The sequence below is a fragment of the Syngnathus leptorhynchus genome, chromosome 6 (assembly GCF_054491065.1).
Source record: "Syngnathus leptorhynchus isolate UIUO chromosome 6, UIUO_Slep, whole genome shotgun sequence".
In the NCBI taxonomy this organism is placed as follows: domain Eukaryota; kingdom Metazoa; phylum Chordata; class Actinopteri; order Syngnathiformes; family Syngnathidae; genus Syngnathus; species Syngnathus leptorhynchus.
In genome coordinates this window covers 5321806-5346552 of record NC_141200.1, presented here as the reverse complement: position 1 = coordinate 5346552, position 24747 = coordinate 5321806, and the positions used below count along the sequence as shown (strand labels likewise).

The 24747-nt window shown below is 41.5% G+C and overlaps 3 protein-coding genes across 7 annotated transcripts; 1 reads left to right on the top strand and 2 right to left on the bottom strand.

Moving 5' to 3' along the window:
- Positions 1–1004: 1004 nt before the first annotated feature.
- lrrc10b (leucine rich repeat containing 10B) lies at positions 1005–3233 on the bottom strand. Its single transcript, XM_085914654.1, has one exon. It carries the CDS (start codon positions 2726–2728, stop codon positions 1583–1585), a length of 1146 nt encoding a protein of 381 aa, XP_085770780.1. The 5' UTR covers positions 2729–3233; the 3' UTR covers positions 1005–1582.
- Positions 3234–4759: 1526 nt separating this feature from the next.
- On the top strand, positions 4760–10319 carry fads2 (fatty acid desaturase 2). Of its 2 annotated transcripts, XM_085913557.1 has the most exons (14): positions 4760–4845; positions 5349–5409; positions 6387–6594; positions 6666–6776; positions 7048–7245; positions 7316–7417; positions 7480–7605; positions 7691–7751; positions 7833–7909; positions 8276–8373; positions 9275–9371; positions 9446–9525; positions 9590–9715; positions 9784–10319. In XM_085913557.1, the coding sequence occupies exons 3-14, from the start codon at positions 6403–6405 to the stop codon at positions 9833–9835; spliced, it is 1320 nt and encodes a 439-aa protein (XP_085769683.1). In that variant the 5' UTR covers positions 4760–4845; positions 5349–5409; positions 6387–6402; the 3' UTR covers positions 9836–10319. The 2 variants fall into 2 exon arrangements, with proteins under 2 accessions (XP_085769683.1, XP_085769682.1); XM_085913556.1 differs by lacking the exons at positions 4760–4845; positions 5349–5409 and adding an exon at positions 5624–5995.
- Positions 9889–22840, bottom strand: eps8l2 (EPS8 signaling adaptor L2). Of its 4 annotated transcripts, none has more exons than XM_085913553.1 (21): positions 22588–22840; positions 19222–19272; positions 18743–18789; positions 15545–15609; positions 14688–14849; positions 14433–14582; positions 14201–14280; positions 14025–14131; positions 13830–13900; positions 13526–13652; positions 12573–12661; positions 12435–12509; positions 12217–12365; positions 11963–12149; positions 11855–11889; positions 11666–11771; positions 11480–11599; positions 11237–11312; positions 10986–11157; positions 10782–10914; positions 9889–10721 (listed from the first exon to the last, which is right to left on the bottom strand). In XM_085913553.1, exons 2-21 carry the CDS (start codon positions 19254–19256, stop codon positions 10644–10646), a joined length of 2064 nt encoding a protein of 687 aa, XP_085769679.1. In that variant the 5' UTR covers positions 19257–19272; positions 22588–22840; the 3' UTR covers positions 9889–10643. The 4 variants fall into 4 exon arrangements, with proteins under 4 accessions (XP_085769679.1, XP_085769677.1, XP_085769680.1 ...); XM_085913551.1 differs by having other exon boundaries at positions 18743–18864; positions 22588–22839; XM_085913554.1 differs by lacking the exon at positions 22588–22840 and adding an exon at positions 21562–21576.
- Positions 22841–24747: the final 1907 nt, after the last annotated feature.

Here is a 24747-nt window from a genome sequence, read left to right as displayed (position 1 = left end):
GTGCACACTGCTTACATCATGCATACAAGCTTGATTGTCAAAACAAGACATTTAGTCAAAGAAAAATATTTCTATGCAAAATGTTGTCTGTGCCCCCATTAATCTAAACACAGCATTCTTTTTAATATTGCATTTGTGGAATAGGAGATAAGCAGCAAAATTAAGCTGTTTTTAATCTACTGCATTGGGCGGCCATTTTGTTACTTGCTGTCAACTGAAAATGACATCAGAGTTGCCAACCAATCACGGCTTAGCTACAGAAACGTTGAATTGGAGATAGCCAATTAGCTGCGACTCCTGTACACGCACACCCACGAATACATTTGAATATTTAGTGATAATAATCATGGCGTTCATGGTGACAGACATTAACGAGGACACGAACGGATGGATAGCGATAATGAAAAATACATTTGTTTGCATCTTGATATTTAATGCATTCCCCTTCATGCGTGAATCTTGTGTTCCTCGGTTGATAAATATTCCAGTAAAGCAATCATCACATTGAGTATGCTGGGCAACACCAGTAGCAAAGACAGACAGACAGACAGACAGACACATGAGAGTATGCGGCAGCATGAATATTTCAGCGCGCCTGGGATAAATATTTCACTCTTTCAATGTGAGGAAAAAAAGATGCGAGGATTGCGTTACGCTTAGAACTCTCCATGAATAATGACTGTGGGGATGAGAGGAGGACATGTTCACGTTCAGAGACACAGGTGGAGGAGGTGTGGACGCAGAGGTAGGAAAAAAAAGAAGTAGACAAAGTTGATGATGGAGCGGAAGCTGTGACCTACAAGGAGGTGGCGCTAGTGAGCAAAATCGTTACTTGCTACCCGTTTGGAGCTGACTTCCATGTGGACTTGCCTTTTATGGCCTGGCCATGCTTCTTTGTTGGACTTTACAGCAGTGCTTACACAATGCGGAAAGAGGCTCGTGTGTTTACCACGTCATAAATATTTTGTAGCTCTAAATCCTAGACACATGGTCGCCTTGAGGTGTGCCGCTAGGTACATTGAACAGACCCAGTGTAAATTCCACAAACAGAAACGGCTACTCTTGGACAGTATTTCCCAAGCTTTATTGAGCCAAGGCACATATTTTACTTAGAAGAAGCTCACTCCACACAGGTGATGGTTTGTACCTTCTGCCATCTAGTGGACCAGCATATAATTGTTCTTCCTGTCACATGTACTTTGCTGGCATAGATAGCAAGAACTAAACTAGATTATTTGTAGTCTATGACCTCGACACATGTATCTCCAATTTTCTTCCCCCATTGAAATGAATGGAAATGCTCTTAATCCATTTCAGCGATACACTGCTGCTATTTTGCAGCTGAGAGCAACTGGTGGGCTTCTTTTCTCAGAAATGATTGACAGTGACTTCCTCAGGTGGGTGGCAATTTAATAATACAACACACGCGCATGTGCACGCACACACTTCTGTTGTGCTTCACAGTAGCCTGAGATGAAACTCATACTTTTATGTTCACAGTGAAAGAGAAAAGTAAATATAAACAGGAGCAAAGAAGCTTGTTGTCCACCTGCCTGCAGATAGCCTGGATGGAGGTTTGATCTCATGCCTCCACCCTCGTCTCCATGTCCTCCTCATATTCATAATCCACGTAAGCCCTGTCGTACTCCAGCGCCTCTCCTTCGTACTCCAAGCCCTCGGCCTCGCAGATCAGCTCCTCCGTCTCGTACTCAAACGCCTCCTCGTCATACTCCAACTCGCCGCCGTCGTACTCGAGGACCGGCGACCCGTCCTCGTCCCCGTCCTCTTCGTCGGCAGCTCGTTTGGCGCCGCTGTTCTTCAAAATGCCGTGAATGATGGGCTCCTCTCCCGCCATAGCCGCCTCCTCTTCCTCCTGTCGTCTTCTGTCCTTTCTGGCCTCACGCTCCTCCAAAAATTCCGCAGCGCCCTCCCCGACCACTATCACCTCCTCGCCCACCTTTGGAGGCTCATTGACCGGGTTGTGGTCGTAGGAGAAGAGACGAAGGGATTGGAGGCGCTTCAGGCTGGGGAACTCGGATATCTTGTTGCGGTCCAGGTCCAGGATCTCCAAGCCCTCCATGCTTAGAAGGACCTTGGGGAAAGTCTGGAAGCGATTCCCGTAGAGCCACAGTCCCCTCAATGTCTCCATGCGGCACAGGTCAGGAGGCAACGTCTTGAGGCGGTTGTCACCTATCTGCAGGGACTTGAGGTTGGGAAGTTCGTAGAGTTCTTTCGGAAACCATTGAAAGTAGTTGCTCTCCAGCCACAGGCAGCGGAGATTCCGAAGGTTCTTCAGCTCGGGCGGGAGTGTCATGAGGCGGTTGCTGCCCAGGTAGAGGCGGCTGAGGTTAGCCAGCTGACAAATGGCTAGAGGAACATCCTCCATCTTGTTGAAGTCCAGAGCGAGAATCCGCAGACCTTGCAGCTGGGTGATACCCTCGGGAAGAGCGCGCAGGCTATTCCCACAAACGTACAGCTTCTCCACATGCGTCAGTCCGCAAACCCGAGCAGGTAAGCGCTTAAATTTCCGGTAGCTCAAATCCAAAACTGGATCTCCGCTTTCCAACAACTCATCCACCCCCAGTGGAAGTTCTTCTTCCACTTCCTCCTCTTTTTTCTTCTTCTTCTTCTTCTTCTTCCTCTGTACTATTTCCACCTCTTCGCCGTCTTTTCCCTCCTCCTCGTCTTCCTCCTCGTCTCCCTCGCCCTTCCCGGAGGAGTTGCCCATTCTGTGGCCCCCTGACTCTGCGCTTGAGTCAGAACAGTCATGTGATGTGATGACAGACCAACTTGGTAGGCGCTTTTGTTTTGAGCTTGCAAAAAAACATCACGCCTCAGGCCAATTAACTGTCGCCATGCCGCACTCCACTAGGCGTCTCTTTGTGCCTTCATCTAGCACAATGCCGAGTAATAAAAATAATAATAGTAGTAATAATAATAGTAGTAGTAATAGTAGTAGTAGTAGTAGTACTGCAGGTAGTCAAGGTCAAATGTATAAAAGTCAATTTTGAGTTGAGTCCTTGCCAGTCTGACGCTTCTCTGTCATTAATTATGAAACACCTTTTAGGTCACATGATCAACAGTTCTTATAAATACAGATTCAACCTTAGCGCTTTAAATTGTCGCCAACTGTCCAGCTCAGCTCGGTGACCCCGCCGACGGCAAAGAAAAACACTTAAAGGTAGTTCATGCGGCTAGTCCTCTTTAGAAACGGGCCGAGGTCCATCCGAAGGTCTGTTCCGCAAAGGCGCAAATAATTGCACATTTTAGCAACACTACAAAGCTGTTTGTGTCCTTGCCTTAGGTGAGAAGGTTCACATTCAACTGCTGCGCTTCCTCCCCTCCCCTTTCCTTCCCCCCCCCCCCCCCCCCCCCCACTGTGTAACCGGAACGGCTGGGCATCACATCACATCATCAAGTGCGTGAGTATCAATCGATACAAACTTGTCTCATTTTTAAATTCATCACAAAGGAAAACAAGCTAAGGTGAAAACTATGGATGGGAATATATTTGCAAAAGTGATGAATGGTATTTACAATTGGAGAAATAAATATGAACCGTTGGTTTGTCTCACAGCTTTTTATTGAACAGTTAAAAAAGCTGTGACGACAACCTCTGCTAACATTTGCCTAACAGGACACAAAGCAGGCACACAAACACAGGACAGCGTGACAGTCCTTGACCAACATCCATTTTGTTGTTATAGCAATGTCACAATGACCATACACGACTATTTTTTTGCAATCTACAGGGTTGGAACTTATTCTTAGTTGATGTCATAATGTGTGTAATATTTTTCTGGCTCATAAATGTTGTGTAATCAAATGAAGTGAGTAAAGTTGAAACTGAGCGTGCCTTCTTGTGTCACATGATGACGCACAGTGGCGCCTCTTCTTACAAGTGACCTCTTTTCTCTTTAGTTCAAACAAAAAAATGTTCACGAAAGGGTGGCAACAATTAGCAGACATTGAATTATTCAACAGTCCTGCTTTGATCATAACTATTTGCAAGTATATTTAACTAAACTTACAAAAGTCCGCTAGTTTGAGTTTAATGCTAGCACATAGTTCAAAATGCAATAGACAGTCTAACAAAACTCATATTGATACGCTCTTAAAAAAGACAACCAATGATATGTGTTATCAATTATTTGTGAAACTCTTCTTTGTCATACACTGTTTGTATTATTCTGCCCTCTGGTGTCCAAGGCCATTAGGATATCATAGGTTTGGGAACATGAAATGATTTTCCATATTATAATGGTTTGTCAAAAAAGTCAAACGTGTCTTAAAATGACATCCTCCTTCTAGACCACTATGTAAATGGATTACGAGTGTGAAGAAAAGCCTTGCAAAGCTGCTGGGGTCAGATGTTCAACGCCTCGATTTTTGAAGCGGCCCCGGCGAGGAGGTGGTAGGGGGGGGCTGGCTGCTTGAGGATAATCCTGTCTGATATGCTGATTTGCACTTTTCTGTTCCACATTGTCCTGAAATGACTCGGCCCACTTAGAGCAGCAGTCAACAGACGAGACAGCTGAAGAGGTCAATGAATGTGACTGTAGAGGTGAATGTAAATGAACAAATGATGCCGTGGTAAATATCTGTGCATCTGTGATGTGATCTTTTTTTGGTAGACAAATTATAATTAGATACCATATCATAGGAGAATGTGTCTTTGATGCCTTTGGTTGGAAGGGCGACCAAATAGACATCATGAATGTGGCCCTCTTTCGAAGTGATGTCACATAGAAATTGGCTTCACAGAGCTCAAAGAAGCACTAGAGCTCAGTGAGGAAAGGAGCTTCGGGACGAGAAGCAGAGGAATGCAACCTAAAGAGGCCCAACGTAGGTTATGGATCTCACATTATTTTGCAAACAAACAAACAAAAAAAAGCTCTCTGCTTTGATATAAGCAATTTTATTTGTTTTATCATTTCATTATTCATATTTGATCTTTGAGTGTGGACTATAGCTGAAGAAACAAATACACTGTTGAATTTTGTTTTAAAAAAAGAACAAGGTCATCGTGCTTGGTGCTTTTAAAAAGACAGCCTGTCAGTGTGCTTCATTTTAGGTCATTCTAGTCTTTGGACGGGCAATGTGTTGTGTTGATTTGTTTTGTTTGATGACCGCAAACATCGGCTTGATGGTACAGAGCCGCAAATAAAGCGAAACACCAGTCTGGCTGGCAACCTCTCGCTTGCGCCGAACTGACAGACAGTGACCCAATGAATCACCGAGCTTGTAATATAAGGACACACATGGAGTGTTTTCACGGCACTCCACCATGTTCCAAACGCAAATCATGTCATTTGAATTTTTGGGTAATTTTTATTTTTTATTTTTAGGAAGATCACAGATGAGAGTACACCTGTTTTATCTGCTCGTTTGTACTTCCTGCTGGTTGAGGTCAGTATTGAAATGCAGTCACAAAATGATTGCTTTTATTTGAATTGTTCAGTTAATAATTGCATATATGGTTTGACACATTCCAAATGATTGACAGATGGACTGACAGACAGAAATAATAAAAAATCTACTGAGAACCATGATTAAATACTGAAGGCTTTACAAAGATAATAGCAACGATAGGTTAATTAATACCTTTAATGTGAATTTACATGAGTTCGATTTTTTTTTTTAAACTTTAATAAGAAACGTACAAGTGCTGTATCATTGAAAAATGATAAGAAAAAATATATAAACACTAACTGCATACCAGTAGTCGCCCATATTCATACAAGTAGATGGGCGTATTTGACACATTTGGGCACCATGAAGCCGGTACGCCGATTGGTCCAAAAGCCGTCGGAAGATCACCTCGGAATTTCTAATGAATGACACCATGAAATAGTCAGCTAGGCAAAACGTGGTCAATTTATTCTCATTCGGCAGTTGTTCCCAATTTTAGAAACGGATCCGAATAGAATGAGTTAGTTGTGCAGGCGCGCCGGTGTGTGCTTCTAGAGCGCAGAGCGTGAGACCAACCCAAAACGTGAGTCGATTTTTTTTCCCCTTAACGCTTCGATCCTACAGACAGACCTACAGACCTCGCAGTCGACGTAAATCTGATATTATTTCGATAAATGTGACAGTGCTAAAATGTGGTTTGCTAACGACGTATTCGTGTCTATTTTTAGACTATATTAATATTCCAATATGACATCAATTGTAGCAGAGCTCATCGTCTAATTTGACATTAATAGCATCCCGCATATCAAATTCATCTTAAATTATTGATGTGTCTGTTCCTCTGCTCATTGTCCTCGTTAACTTGCGTTACAAGCAGGCTGCGAGCACACACAGCAACGGGTAAAAAAAAAAAAAAAAACGTAGCTGCCTACACAGCACACTGTACCAACTTTCCCAGCCACTGTTTGCTTTAGACTGTGGCTCTGAGGAATGGGTGCCGGGGACCAGCAGATAGAGCCAGCGGGCAGCGCTCTTTTCACCTGGGAAGAGGTGCAGAAACACAGCAGCAGAAATGACCAGTGGTTGGTGATCAATCGGAAGGTCTACTGCGTCACCGAGTGGGCCAAGAGGCATCCTGGAGGCTTTCGGGTCATCCGGCATTATGCTGGAGAGGATGCCACGGTATGTGATGCTTGGGATTTTTTTTCGTGTAATGCTTTTTTTTTTTTTTTATTCTTTTTTTTTTTGTCTAGGAAGCATTTACTGCCTTTCATCCGGACAAGAAGTATGTGCAACGCTTTTTAAAGCCCTTGCTGATTGGAGAGCTGGCAGAAACAGAACCTAACCAGGACAGAGAGAAAAATGTAAGAACCGTTCAACATTGTTTTGGGGAATAAGAATTAAAAAGGAATCTTTCCTCATTTTTATCCATCACAACTGCTCTTGGGCTTGCAAAAGTCACATGACCAAATCTTGTGGCCAGCAATTCCTTTTTACAATCCTCCGTTGGGCCTTTTTAAGGATGATGTTAATGTAGATCCCCCATTTCAGATCTTGAGTGACCTGAGGGTCTCGAAGGTTGAATTTCCAAAATCCACAGTTGTCCTCATATTTATGCCCCTCCCCGTCTTCTAGGTTCCAGTCATCCAGGACTTCCGGGCTTTGCATACGTATGCAGAGCAAAAGGGTCTGTTTCGGGCCCACTCTATGTTCTTCTTAGCCCATCTGGCTCACATCCTCCTGATGGAGCTCCTAGCCTGGTTGCTCATACGTCTCGGGGGGACCGGCTGGATCCCGACGGCGCTCTGTTCCATCTTAATGGCAACTGCACAGGTAAATGCAACAACGCGACTACCTCTCAAGTTATTCTACACAAAAACTGAGGTCTCTTTTGTCTCGTAAGATCCAGGCTGGATGGCTGCAGCATGATTTTGGTCATCTGTCTGTCTTCAAGAAATCTTCATGGAATCATCTTGTGCAACAATTTCTCATTGGGCATTTGAAGGTAACAGAAGGTCTTTTACAACCCCAATGGCGTCGTAGTAAAGAAGGTTTTCTCATCTACAGGGAGGTTCTGCTAATTGGTGGAATCATCGACACTTTCAGCATCACGCTAAACCCAACGTCTTCAGTAAAGACCCCGACGTCAACATGCTGAAGATATTTGTTGTCGGAGCCACTCAGCCAGTCGAGGCGAGTTGGACTTAATGGCTGGCCTCGCCACCAGCGCCCACCATGCTCCTGCCATCCTAACCCAACAATCGTCTTTCTTTCACAGTATGGCACCAAAAAGATCAAACTTCTGCCCTACAACCATCAGCACCACTACTTCTTCCTGGGTATTGTCCTTTTCTTTTCCCATTTTTTAAAATACAATATGAATCAATGAATTTAATGTTCCACAATTTGTTTTGTTTCAGTTGGCCCTCCACTGCTAATTCCAATTTATTTCCAAGTTCAAATGATGCACGTGATGATCTCTCGATGTGACTGGGTGGTAAGATGACGCCTCTGCTCAATTGAGAATTTGGAAACTGTTAAGAGTTTTTTTCTTTTTAATTGTAAATCTTTAAGACGAGCAAGACTAGCATGTTATGAGGGAACATGCTAACACGTTAGTTAGCTTGCGTGCTCAAAAACAATACCTCATTTCAAGGCCTTGGTCATTTGCACACTAAATAATTCACTAATTTGTCTAGCAAAAACTTTGTCAAAGTGGAGAAGACTTAATATTCACTGTGTGGTATTGTACATTATTGAGGCTCTAGTTGAAAAATGGCTCCTATTTGGTTTTACTATGTCAGACATAGTAAAGAAATCGGTTCATTATATTAAGAAGGTTTTTTTTTTTTTTCTTCTGAAGGATATGGTGTGGTGCTTTTCTTACTACCTTCGCTACTTCAGTTGTTATGTTCCACTTTATGGTCTCCTGGGCTCAGTGGCGCTCATCATGTTTGTCAGGTAAGTGATTTAGTATCTCAATAAGTGCATGCCTTTCCAAATCATCTATTTGATATAAAGTTAATGTGCTGTGGCTGCCAGGGTTGTGGGTTTAAATCATCGCTGAATAATACTGTGGTGGAAAATGAGCCCTCGGTTATTCCCGAATGTGAAGTAAATGATTTAGTGCTGACCAAAGTCACACTATGCGACCATTAACCGACAATATTGCTTCGCAACGACGTGCTTAAGTGCGCTCTCATTCTTGTAGTCCACCTTACATAGACGTTCGGAATAATTCCAACACAAATGAAGATGATTGTTGCCATTGCGTATATTAGAAATTAATTTGTCTCAAAACACTCCTACAATTTCAATGACAGCAAACCAGTTGACGTCATGCTAACATTAGCACTTGATCCCACTGCTTGGATGCAATAAAGCATTTCCTTCATTTCTGTGTGTCCAATAAAACTCAGTGCAGCTCTGCTTACCTTTTGGCTTTGACAGGATAGCAGGGGCGTTGGAGGCTGTGTGTTTGTCAATGAATTTGTCGTGCTTTACAATTTTTGTCCTGCCGTCATTGGCAAGTGGCTCAAGAGCTTCAGCCAGCCTTGCTTCCAAATCGGGGAAGACCTCTGGCGAGGTTACAGACACATTTTCGGAAATAGAAATAAAAATATACACTTGATTGTTTTAATTTTATACTTGATGATTGGACAAGTACCCTAGAGACTCGATTGGCGGTATACAACAATAAAAAAAGGACATTTTCTATAGTTACAGTACATGTGCATAGGTCATGTAATGACAATAACGGCCTGCAGAGGCCACTGTTGTTAAACCAAATCCATCAAACTGTTATCATATCGTTCAATCTTTACCGTTACCTCCAAGGTCATCGTTTTGGTGTGCTTCTCAGGTTTCTGGAGAGCCACTGGTTCGTGTGGGTGACTCAGATGAATCACCTCCCCATGGACATTGACCACGAGAAGCATCAAGATTGGCTCAGCATGCAGGTGCTAGCTTGAAAATCGAAACTTTTTTTTTTGTCATTACGTCAAGCTCATTGTGCGTCTCGTTTGTGCTTTAGCTACAAGCCACTTGCAACATTGAGCAGTCCCCCTTCAACGACTGGTTCAGTGGGCATCTCAATTTTCAGATAGAACACCAGTAAGTTCTTTAAGCAGAATAGCAAGAAACTTAGAAAGCTAAATGGCTAAATTGTGCGTTGCAGTCTTTTCCCGATTATGCCACGTCACAACTACCACCGGGTGGCGCCACTGGTGCGCGCCCTGTGTGAGAAACATAAAATTCCTTACCAAGTGAAGACAATGGGGGAAGGTCTGGTTGATGTCATCAGGTAATATCTGCTATTTTGGACAAAAATCTATTTTGGTGTTTTAAGCACTTTACGTCTTCATTTTGCAGTTCGCTGAAGACTTCAGGGAGTCTGTGGCTTGATGCATATCTTCATAAATGATCATTTTCATACATTAGTTTTTTTTGTCTGGGATTGTATTGTATTTGATTCTGTACTATAAAATGGGAGTGTCTACTCTGATTTTCTTGGGGACTGATGTAATTTCTCTTTTACATCTTTTAAGAATCAAAGGGACCAGATTGTTGTCAAACTCCATGGAATATTGATGATTTCCACGTCCGCCCAAACCAAAATGAATTACAAGATTGTTTAACATCAAATATTTGCCAGCTTTTAATCAGCTTGTCTTGCACTGGTTTTCCATATTTACACTCCTTTTGATTTGGACTCAATCTTCATTTACTTAATTGAAGCACAACAGTTGAAAATACACCCGTGCAGAGAAACGACACAAAAAAAATGACATTTGACGATCATTTACAGACTCCGTGCAGAATTATGGTGATAATTCAAATGTAGAATATGAACCTGTAAAGCTTTTTTGTATCTCCTGATTCATTGTGTAAACAGCAATATGCAAATTCATTGGCTATACATACACCATGAGAAAAATGTTTAAAAACCTCCTGGCACAAATTACACAACAATCTTATTCACCGATTGATATTGCCATTAAGCATCAACATGCACCACATTGCCTTTCCAAGCATGTTCTGTATTTTACATATATGTTGCGCGCACCCAAAACTGTACATTTGCTGATTCACACAGGTTGAGACAGAATTGCAAATTAGCTTGCGCACGTACAAAATGAGAGAAAATAAATATTCAATAATAATGTGTACAACGTGGGAATACGGTCCGCCGCAGGTCTCGCAGGAAATGAAGAGGGAAAGGGTGCGCGTCTTCACTCTGTGCTCCCCGAGTCGATTCGCTCCTGTCTGCGCTTCATGACCTCCTGAAGCTCGCTGTCTCCGCACAATTTCTGACAGAAAAAACAAAAGATTCAACCAAGAGAGTTCCTCCAATGGATATGTGACTGTACCTCTATTTGCGTCTTCTGCACGGTAATCTGCGATGAGACGCGAGCGCCTTCGTCCCCGCACACGGACTTCAACTCTTCCTTGTTGAGAGAAAACAACTGAGCTCCTGTCAGGATGCCTAAATAGTTCACTGTCCTGTTAGGGGAAAAAGAGCTAAAAGTCATCGAAAGAAATATTGAGTGTTAAATTGTGTGTGTTTTACTGACGCTTTGGAGAAGCCCTTGGAAGCAAGCCAAGATTTGACCTGCTCCGGGGTGGAGCTGTACGTTAGCGACACTTGAGCGGCTGCCGGTCGCTCAATGCGGAATTTTCTGGCGGGTGGCTGGGTTTTCTTAGCGGTGATCATCATCAGTAGCTCATTGTTGACTTCATCCATCACTGAAACAGTGACAGCGCAAATTTGAGCTAATTGCAATTCAAATCTGCAAATAGCAATAAATGTGAGCTTGGCTTTTACTTTTGTCTTTGTGTCGACCTTTGCTGAAACTGTCTCCTGGGCTCAGGGAACCGGGTGAGGTTTGACCATACCCTTGCTGCACAAAGAAACACATGCATTTGCTTTTATTAGAAAAAATATAGAATTAGGAATTAGGCAGTGACTTTTTTCTTCAATAAAAACTCAACATTATCTTTACAAATGTAAATGTAAGCAAATGGAGATCCTAAAGACAGATTGAGTGCAGGCAAACTGAGTTTATACCTGGTTGTAAAAAGCTTCAGACTCGTCGAGCTTGGCAACATCCAGGATGTTGTAGGGGACGTAACCTGCTTGGCCGCTACGATTCCTCAGTTTCCACCATTGCTTGTCGTCCTCGAGCACCTGAGATGCCAAACAAAATGAAAATACTGCTGAAAATCTCTCTTAAAAAGATACAAATATTTTCACCTCGAGGATTTCGTCCGTCAGCACTGACAACTCGTTGGCATTCCGCGCTACAAAGGGGTAGCGAATTTTGGCATATTTGCGAGCATTGGGAATCCCGTTGTAGGACCTTTGGAGACACATACAACATATCCAACTTTTTCACTTTGGCTGATTTGAAAGTTACCATGTATGAAAGACACAATAACTTACCCATTGGATGAGTTTGAGGAATGGCTTCTGTAAAACTGCGAAGAAACATACAGATTAATTGGACCTGCTGAGTCTTGGATATCAATTCAGTTTTACGCTAAGTCTTACATCATCAGATGAGTGTTTCCTGTAATCGGGGCTTGTGGGGGAAACCAAGGAAACGGGGGATCCCAGAGGCCCGCCGGGATACTCGGTTTCCCATGGGGCCGTCCTAAAGAGCTCCGCCGGAGGTTCCCAGCCATTCCGGAACTTGGGATAGTAAGGAGGAGCGCACTGATCCCTCGGCCACTCCACTCTAAATACACCCAAATTTAAATATGACATCATCATTTTCATGCCCAGTTTGAGTATTGTCGACAAACCTGGGTTTGGTCCAAGCCTCTCCTAGAAGCTCAAATATGGTGGTCTCTTTGGGGGTGAGGTGCCCCCGAAGGAAGTCCACGGCGTCTTTGGAGAGGTGAGGGGAGAGAATCGAACGGACCAACTCTGGACTGCCACAACTCTGCAGCACCTACAATAGGGTCATTGTCAGCACTGCCCCTACGAGTAGGACCCCCTCGACATCACTTGTTGTTCTTACCAGCTCCAAAGGGCCAAAGAGGAAATGAACCAACTCTGATGCACTCGGATTCTGGATGTGCTTCTTCAGTTTGGCCTGTAGGGGGGGTGCAATGATAAAGCTAGTAAGGAGTCCGTCAGCTCTAGCTAGCTAGCTCACCAAGAGGTTGAAGGCCAGCTTCAGTTTCTGCAGGCTATCGATGAACTCTTCCTCAGAGGGGGGCTTGGCTCGCAGGGTCAGCACGCCCTCTGAGAACAAGTACACAAGACCACAATGAACACAAGTTTGCAAGTCTTATCAAGCGCCTAAGGTCGGGTTCATTATTTTTTGTCGAGGATTTCTTGCTAGCTTTGACTCATCAGTATGGGTAGTTTTTACCCCTTGGATCAAAATCTTCAACCCAATGGTATGAATAATCCAGCATTTTGGACCCATTGCTGGGTTAGTTATTTCATACAATTTGGGTTTGATTTGACCAGAAGTTGAAGGAGTGGCTACTGGGTTTCTCAGCCTGGAACTCAACATGTTTGTTTCTATTAACTCTGAAAATGTTATGACCTACACCAATGCCTTTATTTACATTATTTTCTATGCAGAGATTTTTTTTTTTTAAATCCTCAAATGCTCAGTTCCAGAGTTGAGAAAGAGTCAGACTCAATGAATCGAGAACAATACCATCTGCATGTGTTGTCAGCGACAGCACTCATTTAACTAAAAATTGATCATGCGTTCAAATTGCATCACCGCTGACCAAACATGCAGAAATTAACAACGACATCGATAAAACATCACTCAATATGTGCCGGCATTATTATTACTTTGCGTCTTAACATACTGCAAGACTCTTTTGGGGACTTTGTTCAAATATGTACAAGAGAGACAGATCAAACAAATGAAATGATTCAAAGTTAGTAATAATAATAATAATACCGCCGCAATGAAACCTGAAATATTGTCAAATAACTTGTTAGCAAAGGCCATATTGGAATATTGGTGTTACCACCATGCATGTCACTGGAGAATACAAAAAAATACAAACATGGCAGTGTGAGCAATATGCAACAAGTTGTCACTTCACAGTTACCACCACACAAGAAGAAAGGGCGACAGACCTGCTGGTCCTTTCTTCTTATTCTTCTTACTCTTGTTGCGCTGGTTGAGTTGGGAAAAGGCTTCCGTCGCCTTTTGCAACCGCGCCACAAATATCTCAATATCGTCCAGGGCACAGTTGAGGACTTGCTACAAAGAACAACACGAATGAGGGCGTCTCATGATGGCACCAGTTCAAATATTAAGTACAGTGAGGTTCTATTCTAATGAATAAATAAATAAATATAATAAATTAAACAAAATATAAATAAAATCAAAAAATCAAAAATGTTTGATAGGGCTGTGAAGATGTAGGGAAACACTCACCACATCCTTCTCGATACGTTGGGCCAACCTTTCATGTGACTCTGGGTCACTGTGTCCAGAAGATCGTCTGTCTGCACCCACCCCCCCCCAAAAAATCAATTACATTATTTTATCCCCCCCAAAAAAAAGAATAACAATCAATTGATTCACTTCGAATGATTTTGGCTAGATGTGATCTTGGTTTTTTTTCCACACCTTGTGGGATTGGGGCAGCAACACGTCCCTTTGCAACAGGGGTGGCCTTGGGGGGCGTCTTTGGAAGTATGGTCTCTCTTCGGTGCTTCATTTTCTCCTGGTTAATTCTGCAAGAGAACATCAGGACCTTCACGAAACATCTTAAGTCAGCAGGTCTGTGTGGGCCATTTTCTTACTTGAGAGTCTGAAGCCTCATTTTCTTCCCGCATTTGTTGTCTCCGAGAGCGCTGTCGATATCTGCATGAACCAATTCAGCCTGCAAGAGACAATGAGTCAAATTTTACCAGACATAGAAACATAAACAGGAGTATAACGTTTTATTTTAAACCAATAAACATATTTAACCGAATAAATAATATGATTTAGACAATAAAGGATGCAAAGTGAGCCACGTGCTGCGACACCCACCTCCACCTCGTCACAATGGAAGAAATGAATGTCTGGTCGATGCTGCTCGTTGTCCTGACACACCAGCAGCAGCACGGACGGGTAGCGTGTCTGATTTAGAACGGCCTGAGACAGGTGGATTGTGGGGAGGGGGAAGTTCTCCAGTTCCTCCTGCACAAAGAGGACAAAATGTGGACATAAAAAAAAAAAAGACTCAGTATGAACACATTAGCGACATGATTAATTGCAATTTATGTCACTATGTAAACAAAGTACCTGGGTGTCACAGTCCAGCAGCCTGACTGCCTTATCAGTGACTTGCAGGAGCATTTCTTGAGTCCAAATCTTGTCTTTTGAATCGAGAAGTACAAGTTTCTTGATGGCGTCGTCCACAGTGGCGATGGACTCGGTCTTGTCCATGATGAAGGTGGACAGATGCTAAACCAGGGAGAGAGGGAAGGTGAGAAAAAAAAGTGCATTCTTTTCTGAACATTAATCAATAAAAGACAAAGTAAAGTGTAAGTTGTGACAAGTGGACTAATCCAATGAAATAAAACGGAAAATGAAACTTTACACGACAAGACATTTTGCTTCATTCTCATTGAAACTGTTTTCCGTCTGACAGGAGGCGAGTGACATCCAGCTGATTTCCTGATAAAACGAAACTCTGCCGCATGATCATAAATGCCAACATTTAGTTTCTCGACACTGGCTTCACCTTATAAGGCCCTCAGAATTATCATACAAAATAGAAGTAATTAGAAAAAAATTGTAGCAAAATAATGTACATTATGTGTGCATATAGTGTAGCGTATTTGTCATCTTAATTTTAGCCTCTCAAAGTCCACTTTCAAATTTCCGATTAATTTCTGTGAGTAATTATGAATTACATTCAAATATACACCGATAATGTGAATACAAAAATGATAAGGTCATAACAATGGAAAAGTGAGATATAAATGGACAATGATTCACCAGTCAAATCATTCTCCGCCAGCAACTTAACACATAAACTTTCATTTCCTTACTCACAAGCGACAATTATGAAACATACTTTTTCATCAAGCCTTGTTTCTCCAAAAAAATCAACTGTCAAAACTTCAGTCGAACATTCCCAAACGAGTCAACCTTACCTCAACATGATACTGTGACGTTTCATGCATAATATAATTGGAGTTGGAATATTTTTTCCTTTGCTCTGAAAAAGAAAACAAAAACATTTAGAAAATGTCTGAAACTAAAAAAAGTAACAGTAAAAACACTCGACCTGGGTTCCACATGTTGCAGCGTAGAAGTGAATAAACCAAAGTCACACTTGAGTGAACTCACCACACCAGGAGGGCAATAAGGAAGAACGCCTACTTTATATGAATGCTTGGGGTTTTTTTCCCTCAGGGAAATGGTGATAGGAGCGATAGGAAACCAGCCAAGTAAGATTACTCAACATGTCGATTTTGCAGCAAAAATAAACAATTGTTTTTAGTTTTTTAGGTTTTTTTTAATGGTGGCGAAATGGATATCTAAAAAGTTAAATATTAATTGTGCTATCAAAAAGTGGAAAGTTGAAGTGTGTCTCTCACTTTGTATAATATTAGCAAGGATTACAGTAACTGCGCCATAAAAGCGACAAACATCAGGCTCAAAGATCACAGATGATCGCTACACAACAACACATCACGTAAATTTCCTCATCGTTATCGTTAGGTACTATTGATGCTAGCTATAAAGTGCTAACTTTCGAGTGCCCCAGTTTGACGTGAATTGAGATGTGCCCATGTGAGATATGATTTCACCACATTTAAAGGAAATGAGAGGAGCTGCTTTGATTGAATGACATTGGCTGTGTTCACGCCCACAACGGCGCAAACCACCATATTCTGACCAACTAATGGTGTGACACGCACATTTGTTTTCAAATCTCGTGTGGCTACAGCCATAAGCGGAAATTTTCATAATGATTGTCTTGAAATAGCACATAAGTGTGTCACTCCGCCCGCTGACCTATTTACCAGGTGAATGGCTTGCAGGTAACCATTATATGGCTATTAAATGAGAGCAGGTCACTATCAAGCTCACTGTGCCAGATGTCTCCCCCCCCCCTCCCACTAGAGCAAACACTTTGCCACACACGACCTTAAAAGCTCTTGTTCCTTCCACATTGGACACATTGTTCTGTGTGTTGAATGTGACACAAAGGCACAGAGTATTAACAACAATTCACTAAATCTGTCAGGTGTGTGACTCAAGTGTCATTTTGAATAACGATAGCTTGCGTCCATGCCATCATGTGCAAATGACGCCAACATTTGCCTGGCTGTGCCAATCCCTCTCGGCTCATTTCTTCCGGCTTGGCTCCGCGCAGGTGAAAGAAAGAAAGGCATCGGGTGTCTGTCTGAAAGTCGAGCTGGCCGCCATGTCTTATTAATACCACTTATGGCGGCCAAGCCACGAGCCCGTAACAGTTTGCAATGGGAGCCATTTAGCAGGCAGTTGGGCTGAGAAGCCGAAGCTAATGACCAGAGATAAACCGTGGTGGCTAGAGGGCAGACTGTCAAAACTGATAGTGGGTCCAGATCCTATTGACATGGCCCACATCAAGTGCATGCAAATAAACTGCCGTGTGATTAGGACTTGGTATTATGTCCCCCATGAAATGCTAAAGCTGCCCAATAAGTCAAACTACATAATTGGGCAACAGCTGTCTTTTTGGTTTTTACTGCCTAGCAACATTTGGATTTGAATGTTGGGCTGTGTTAAAAAAAATCATTCACAAATTTTTTACATCAACTCTGATCTAAAAAAATTAAGTTTTTCTCCAAGTACCACCATTAATGCAGTCAAACACAATTAAGTGGTTTCCACCTGACAGTGACGCTAAACTACTTAAGCTAACATAGGCACGCTCATATTGGATGACACTATTCTGCAAGTGTACCTAATGATGTGGCCGTCAAGTGCATCACATATTAAACAACTGGATGTTTTGATTTTTATAGTGCGTCTCTGCTCCATCCCAAAGGTGCTGATAAAGAATCATTTGCATCACTGGGTCAAGTTTTGCATACAACATAGAGACAGGATCTTTCCACTTTGTGTGTTTTCAACATGGAGGCAGATGGTCACTGTTGTTGTTGATGATGATAATACACAACAGCATCCCATCTCCTTAGTTCGTGAGGACAAGCAAGCTGCTCTGACGCCACACACGACACCGTGCTGACCATCTGCCGCACAGGCTGAGGGCAAGCCGAAAGGAGAACAACATAGGCTCGAGTCGCCATAAATACGACGAGGCAGGTGGAGACATCCTGTGGATTTTTGGACGACGGTCTCAAGAGCACCAAGGTGCGAAGCCAGACGGAGTGGGAACATCAGCATGCCGATATTACCATCATACAACAACATTCTAATTTTAGAATAGCCCCTCATGGAAAAAGTTCGTCTCTGAATCGTGTAGTACAACATTCCTCTGTACAGTCCAGCCCAAGTCTGAGGCTTGGTGGGTTGCGACAGAGGCAAGAAAGTCTGCCTCATCTTTTTCCCCACTTTTCAATGAGGCTTTTATTCACCTGCAGGATACGGGCATCCCCGCCCTGTTCCGAGCAGACTTTATAAACAGGCACACCTTGCACCCTTCGCTAATGTCAAATACTGGAACACACACACACACTATGCATACAAAATTATGGAGACACGCTAATGGAAAACAAGTGGACCCTCGCTATTGAGGCGAAAGGGACCGGCCAGCCCGCAAAAAGGGGAAAATCTGTGTTTTATTGATGCTCACTTAAAATTCAGGTTGAGTAGGCCTCGAGTCTGGCAAAGGTTTACTCTAATTCCTATTTTCATTCAGTTCTCCCTCTAAAAGAAAAAATAACAATAACGTGTTGGTACTTAGGGAAAAAAAAGGCAGGACTGTTTAATTACACGTCTAAGACAAGTTAAGGCGAATCCGATAAAGTGGCCGTTATTCAATCTCTCATGAAATGAAACATGTGCTAACAAGATTGTGAACAATCCAGTGAAAGTCTGCACTGTAGGCTTTCTACAATAAACTCAAACTTTTTAGCTACACAATAAACAGCAGCTTAGTGTAATAATTTTGGACAGTGGTACAGTGTACATGTTGAATAACAATTCATTTCACTACAATTGCTGCCAACCGTGGAAATAGGATCAAATCTAAATGGGACTTGGTACTTGTTCAAATTGTACCATTTTATCCATGTGTGCATTGTCATAAATATTTGAAAGGAACCCTTAAAAATTCAAGTTGTTGTAAATAATAAATTTGTAACAAGCCAAACACACCAAAAGCATAAAGTGCTTACCAAAGAGTGCTTTGGCGCTGATCTTGCTGTCCGATCTTGCCACTCCACTGCAATGACAAGAAGAGTTGGCATGACGCTGCTTTCCCTTCATCTTGTCTCCAACTAAAAGTCCAGGCCTGTCACTTTTTTTCATAAGTCACAAAAACGCTAGTGATATATACAAAGTGTCTATGAGATTATAGCCTGAGATTCAGAGCAGATGGACCGGCCAGAGAGCAAGAGGGAGAGTGGAAATGGGGGAGGAGGGGGGAGTGGGAGGAGGAAGGGGGCCCCCAGGGAAGCTGGAGCCAAAAGCTCAGTTAGAGAAAAGCAAATAATTTTCAACAGTGGAGCTCTGTGCTTGAGGTCCCTGACCTGCACTACCTTCCACATACTGGCTTAGTGATTCTATGGCCGCCGTGACAGTCACCTGCGATAAAGAACTACGCTAGGGAAAGGTAAATACAGAGGGAGAGGATGGAATGTAAGGTGCCACTCACTTGGCTTGCCTTGTTGGAGATCCCAGGGCGCTCATGGCTCAAAACATCTACCTGAGGAAGGAAGGAAGGAGGGCTCATAAGAACACCAAAGACTGGACACAACATTAGCGACACATGCAATCCAGTTTAAAGAATGGGTGGTCATATGCATCCCACTTTTTTTCTAGATCCCTGAATTTTTTCCTCCTTATTTTTTGTTTCTTTAAAATTGATGTTCTGTTTTTATTTTATATTATATTTTATGATTTTTTAAACACTCTCCACATGACTTACTTCGATTATGTAAAGGCCCTCTGTACTTAAGTGATGTCCTAAAAGTCCATTTTGTCATTGTTACAGAGAAATATTACCCCCCCCCCAAAATTGTTAATCAAGTTGTGTGATTTTTTTTTAACCTGTCATTCAGCTAAATAAAGTGTAATGCTCCTTCTCAAGATATTGCTATTACTAAAGTAGAAAAAAAAAATTGGGGCAACTTGGCATGTTTTTTTTTTGTTTTTTAAGAGGAAACTGAACACCAACGTTGAGATGTTTTGATGTATACAGACAGCTTATTCCAGAAATAAGGTAAATGAGACATTTCCATCCCTATAAAAGTATGTAATCCATCTTGTCATTGCCTGAACTTGCCATGTTTTTCTTGCCTTTCCCGTCTCTCAATCATCCCCTGTTTCCATAGCGTGTAAATGGAATGTGTGTGCTACATGGAAACACTCCACTGTTCTTCCACTGAGCTAATAATCCAAGTATTGGGTCCATTTTGTTGGCAGCCCGGAAACTCCTTTGGGACAGACATGACCTGTTTAAATCCACTCTGTATACAATTATATTTACCACGTCACTTTTATTTGATTGAGCTTGATACTCCTTCAGGCTTATTGGTGGCAATTAGTGTGACCTCGCTGAAATCAGAGCGATTAACAGGAGTAGGAAATGAGAGTAGCCACCTTTGAGTATGGAGCCTCCTCGTTGTCTGTCAAGGCATGCCCTAATGACATTACGTAACGCACACACACACGCTATCGAGCTCCTCCTATATCACCATGGACCCTAACAAGCTGCTCCACAACAAAACAGTGTGTTTGTTTTCCTTCACCATGTTTGTAGTTCACTGCATATACGCGATGCAGTGACAACAATGCGGTATTATTCATTGATTGATCGATCTAATGAGGGATTGCTCTACAGCATAACATTTGTTAACATGCAAATTGTAAACAAACACAGTGCAGCTCAGCCTGTGACTGACTGCTGGTGTTTTTTTAAATGAGTGCCATCCATTCATCCATTCTCTGAATCACCTTTTCTACACAAGGAAGATCGGAATGAATGGCCTTTATGATTTTATTGCCCGAGATCTCAGTCCAAGGATGGTGTAACACAACTTGTCAACTTAAGTCAATATAAACCGTTATAGGTTAAGAACACAAATAGCGTAGCTATATTTATTTTGAGGCGTAGCTATTAGGACTCAGTCCACACGTTCCACGCAAAATCATATCGCTAACCATCAATCAACAATGACACAAATTCTTTGTACTGTATATAAAAGGCTTCTAACTGAATACAAAAGTAAATTGACTTAAGGATTTCACTGTTGAGATTTTGAATCCGTGTAAACCAAACGCATCGTGTATAACATTTAACATCCCCTTTGATATATTATAAGGTAGCCTGCCGTCTTAATGAGGGGAGAAAACATTATTGCAAGAATGTGATGAGATTACCACTTCCAGCACATTGTGTTCATAACTTCTTTCAGCACATGACGTGAAATAGGAAAGAACCACTTTTCCTGCCAGAACCAACATTTGCCGATTCCAACTCTAATCTACTGTCAACATAAAGCCGCAAGAAAGAAAATGTGTCCAATAAACTTCAAGCTAGACCAACACAATACTTCCTCTTTTTCTCCTTATCGCCTAGCGTCCGTCTCTACGCTCTTTTGTTCCTTCCTCTGGGACACAGCCAGGTTTCAGAAGGCAGAGGAGGACAGGTTGGGTGTCAGGTGTTGTCAAGAGGCCCGACGCACGACTCCCCTCAAACCGCTTTGTTGAACAAAGACAGCAGTTTATTCAGAGGTAATTAGAAGCTATTGGAGCTCTGATAGCTGCATAAAAATGGATCATTATAAGTTTCATGTCGGATTGAGATATTTTACAAAGCTTTTGGTATTCCAAACTATGGGAATGAGGTTAGACAGCTGCTCATTCACAATAGCCAACATTCAAAAGCTAATCACTGAGGCGAGTTCTTTCTTGTTCAGTCTATGTTTGATGTGGCTTGTTCTGCTCAACTGCCCAATCAAGTATTTGACATTTTTTTTGCAAAAAGAAGTACCTTTATAATACAAGTTCCCCCATAGCGCTATTCGATCCCAAGATAACTGTATCCTTTTTATAGGTAAAATCGGTTCCTTGGCTTAATAATACTGGATTAAACAACTGATCCATTAAATAAAGATCCATAGCGGCAACACTACACTGCTAATCCACGACATCTTGCCTCACGCATAAATAGTTAAATAATCCAGGCTGTTATACCAATCACAAAGCCTGACATGACCTTTAGTGATTTGAAATTTGACTGCACAAAAGAGTTTGTTACCATGGTAGCACAATCGTCAAAACATGATTAGTTTGTAAAGGGCGCGTTCACAATACTGTTTAGATCATGTGAGTGGAAAAAAAAAAAAAGTAAGCTTGAGCAATGTGAATTTCACCCTTGGTACCTGACTCAGCCATTTTGTCAGAGATAACTGTTATCTGGTTAGATATCTTTAAATCCCGTTTGAACTCAGCTGGTATTCTTGTGATAACTGGCTCATTGTGAAATGAATGAAACGTGCATCAAAATAGCATCAATTGATTGTTAATGTGTAGTACATCGATGAAAGCATATTGAGACCTGCCCGTACTAACTATACTTAAGCGAGATTAGATGTGATAATAAATGATAACTAAAAGTGGTAAAACTGTCAAAGTGGGAGATCTTGACTCAAATGGTCATGGAATATGATTGACAATTCAGATGAGTGCAGTTTCAGGGGTGTTACATAAACAAAGAGTGTTAATAATTAATGTTGTCTTGTGCCACTTAATTACTTTGCACTGTGTACACGGAGATGTTCCTATTGTTGAGGGTGCCTTTACTGTCATGTGTTCTTTTTATTGTTATTTATATGGTCCGTATTGCACACAGCCATAGCTTTATATAAATAAAGATTTATTGCATTGAGTTGTCATGCATTGTTATATTTAATGTTTTTTTTTTTGTAAAAGCAGAATGAATATACTGGATTAATTCAAAAAAAATATTAAAGTAGACTTTGTAAACAAAAGCAAAGGTACAAGGAAATCAACTTACTTTTGTGTGTTCTGAATTGAATGCTCAAGGTGACCAACATGAGGGGGAGGGAAGCCGCCAAACTGCCACCAATTAGCAGATACAAAATTCCGGAGTGGTGCACAAGAGATCAGCTTAATTCCGAACTCGTTCCTGTGGCTGCTGTAACACCGCACACACACGCACACACACGTCGTTTTAGCAGTCACTGAGGAGGGAATGTAGGAACAGGTGAGTGACAGATGCCTGCCAGGTAACTTAATACGAGAGGGGAGGAGCTCCTTAGGGTGAGGTGGTCGCTGTGCATGTCAACTGGGTGTGATGCAACTGACCAAACTCACATAAAAAAACTTAAGACGCCATGATACAAAGGCTGTTTTGATTTTTTTTCTAATAGCCATTATATAAGCCCTTGATTTCATCAGAGGTAGGCGATCAATGTGATTTTTTTCTGCTGCCTTGAACTCTATCAGAAGCAGTGACCTATAAAGTGCAACATACATTGTAATATTTAGTGCATGAAATTCCACACACGCAGCCATCTGTATTCTTCCATTTATTGGGGGGGGGGGCAAGTATGCAGTCCAAACAAAGATTTGACCCATGAGCTTGACTGTTGCTCAAGGCCTTTCTATGATTTGTTTTACGTGTCAGTTAGTTACTATGGAAACCTTTCTATGAAGTTTGATCATTAACTGAAGCTGTTAGCGTTGACAAATCATCAATCAACAATCAATATTTGAAGAAGTTGGAAATGTGACTTGAAAGACTCGTACTTGTGTAATTACTGTACAAATAGTCAAATCTTAATGAAAACCTCCTGAAGTTATTGTCATTACTATTATTGTGTTGAGCTTTAATGCACATTACAAGAATCTCTGCAGAGCCAAATTACAGTAATACAGTAACAAACGTAGAACTTTTAAATTTGACATGAAGGCAAGTCAGCCACAAAGGGTTAAAATCTCAAAATGTTCTTGAATTCAAACCTTTCATCCTTGGAATTTGATTTTCTGTCCAGTCTTTATCGGAGCAACTGCGCCCTCTATTGGAAGATATGTGTTGATAATTACAGATCATAAATTAATATGTAAAGCAAACGTGCATGTGAAAATAAATTACATAACTCTTTACTTAATCCCGCTGCATTAAAGTGAAATATTTGAGATTTTCTAGGAATGTTTTTCACTTTCTAATCACTTTCTATACATAAATTCTCACACGTTACTAAATTGCTTTAAAAAGAAAAAAATATAATTATCAGACACTTCTAGCCAGGTACTTATCAATTTTTTTATTATTAAGAGATGAGGAAATCTGCGTTACCACAAAAATGATATTGATAAAAAAAACCTTTGCATCTATTATGCCCTGGCATCTTGTGTACCCGGCCGGCGGGGGGGAGAAACCTTAAGAAAGTGGCAGCATTACACTTGGGTGTACAGTATCACTTTAATGAATACCGCTTCGATCAATAATTCAAACTTACTCTTAAAAAACGAACACAAAGGAAAAGAACAGAGCATGAGATGCTAATTGGATGTAAATGGAGGCCACATTGTCAATTTCTGTGGTAAGAATGACGTATGTTATATATAGACTGACCTTGATTAGTATTAAATGTTTAAACATGATCCAAATACAGCAAAAAAATGCGAGTTGGTCGACAAGTTGTATAAAAAAAGGTGGATGTTTTGGGGATAATTTTAGCAGAATTTTGACTGTGTAAAATAAATTTCAGATCTCTAAAACATTTTTATACAAACTGAGATTCCACCATGACAATGTCGACATTTTAAACTTTAGTACATCAAACTACACACACATAATGTAAATAATGTCAATCTAATGTAAACATACTCACTGTTTAACCTTCTTTGAGGAAAGGAAAAAATACTGGTTGTCGTGTTTCTTAAAGGGCCAGTTACTTCATAAAGTACCTTCACACTACAGGGACTTAAAATAATATTCAATATTTATTATAGCTGTGTTTCTAAAATCTATTCTAAAATCCTCTGCCTTAATTGAACACTTTGGTCAGCCACTCTACATTATATTGATCACGATAGTGCTACTGGCCGAGCTAACAATATTTTTGAGGTGGTATGAGAAGTTTCGGAGCCACTTTTGGTGTACAATGAAAACATTGGGCCAAAACGTATCTAGCCACACATACACATA

Excerpts from the sequence above, each read along its gene's own strand:
- lrrc10b (XM_085914654.1), bottom strand. The coding sequence starts at position 2,728 with ATGGGCAACTCCTCCGGGAAGGGCGAGGGAGACGAGGAGGAAGACGAG.
- fads2 (XM_085913557.1), top strand. The coding sequence starts at position 6,403 with ATGGGTGCCGGGGACCAGCAGATAGAGCCAGCGGGCAGCGCTCTTTTC. Across the intron at positions 7,246-7,315 it reads TCTTAATGGCAACTGCACAG|ATCCAGGCTGGATGGCTGCA; the intron begins GTAAATGCAACA and ends TTGTCTCGTAAG. Across the intron at positions 8,374-9,274 it reads GCGCTCATCATGTTTGTCAG|GTTTCTGGAGAGCCACTGGT; the intron begins GTAAGTGATTTA and ends TGTGCTTCTCAG.
- eps8l2 (XM_085913551.1), bottom strand. The coding sequence starts at position 19,256 with ATGAGCGCCCTGGGATCTCCAACAAGGCAAGCCAA. Across the intron at positions 18,865-19,221 it reads TCTCCAACAAGGCAAGCCAA|TGACAGGCCTGGACTTTTAG; the intron begins GTGAGTGGCACC and ends TATGAAAAAAAG. Across the intron at positions 11,313-11,479 it reads CTGAAGCTTTTTACAACCAG|CAAGGGTATGGTCAAACCTC; the intron begins GTATAAACTCAG and ends TTCTTTGTGCAG.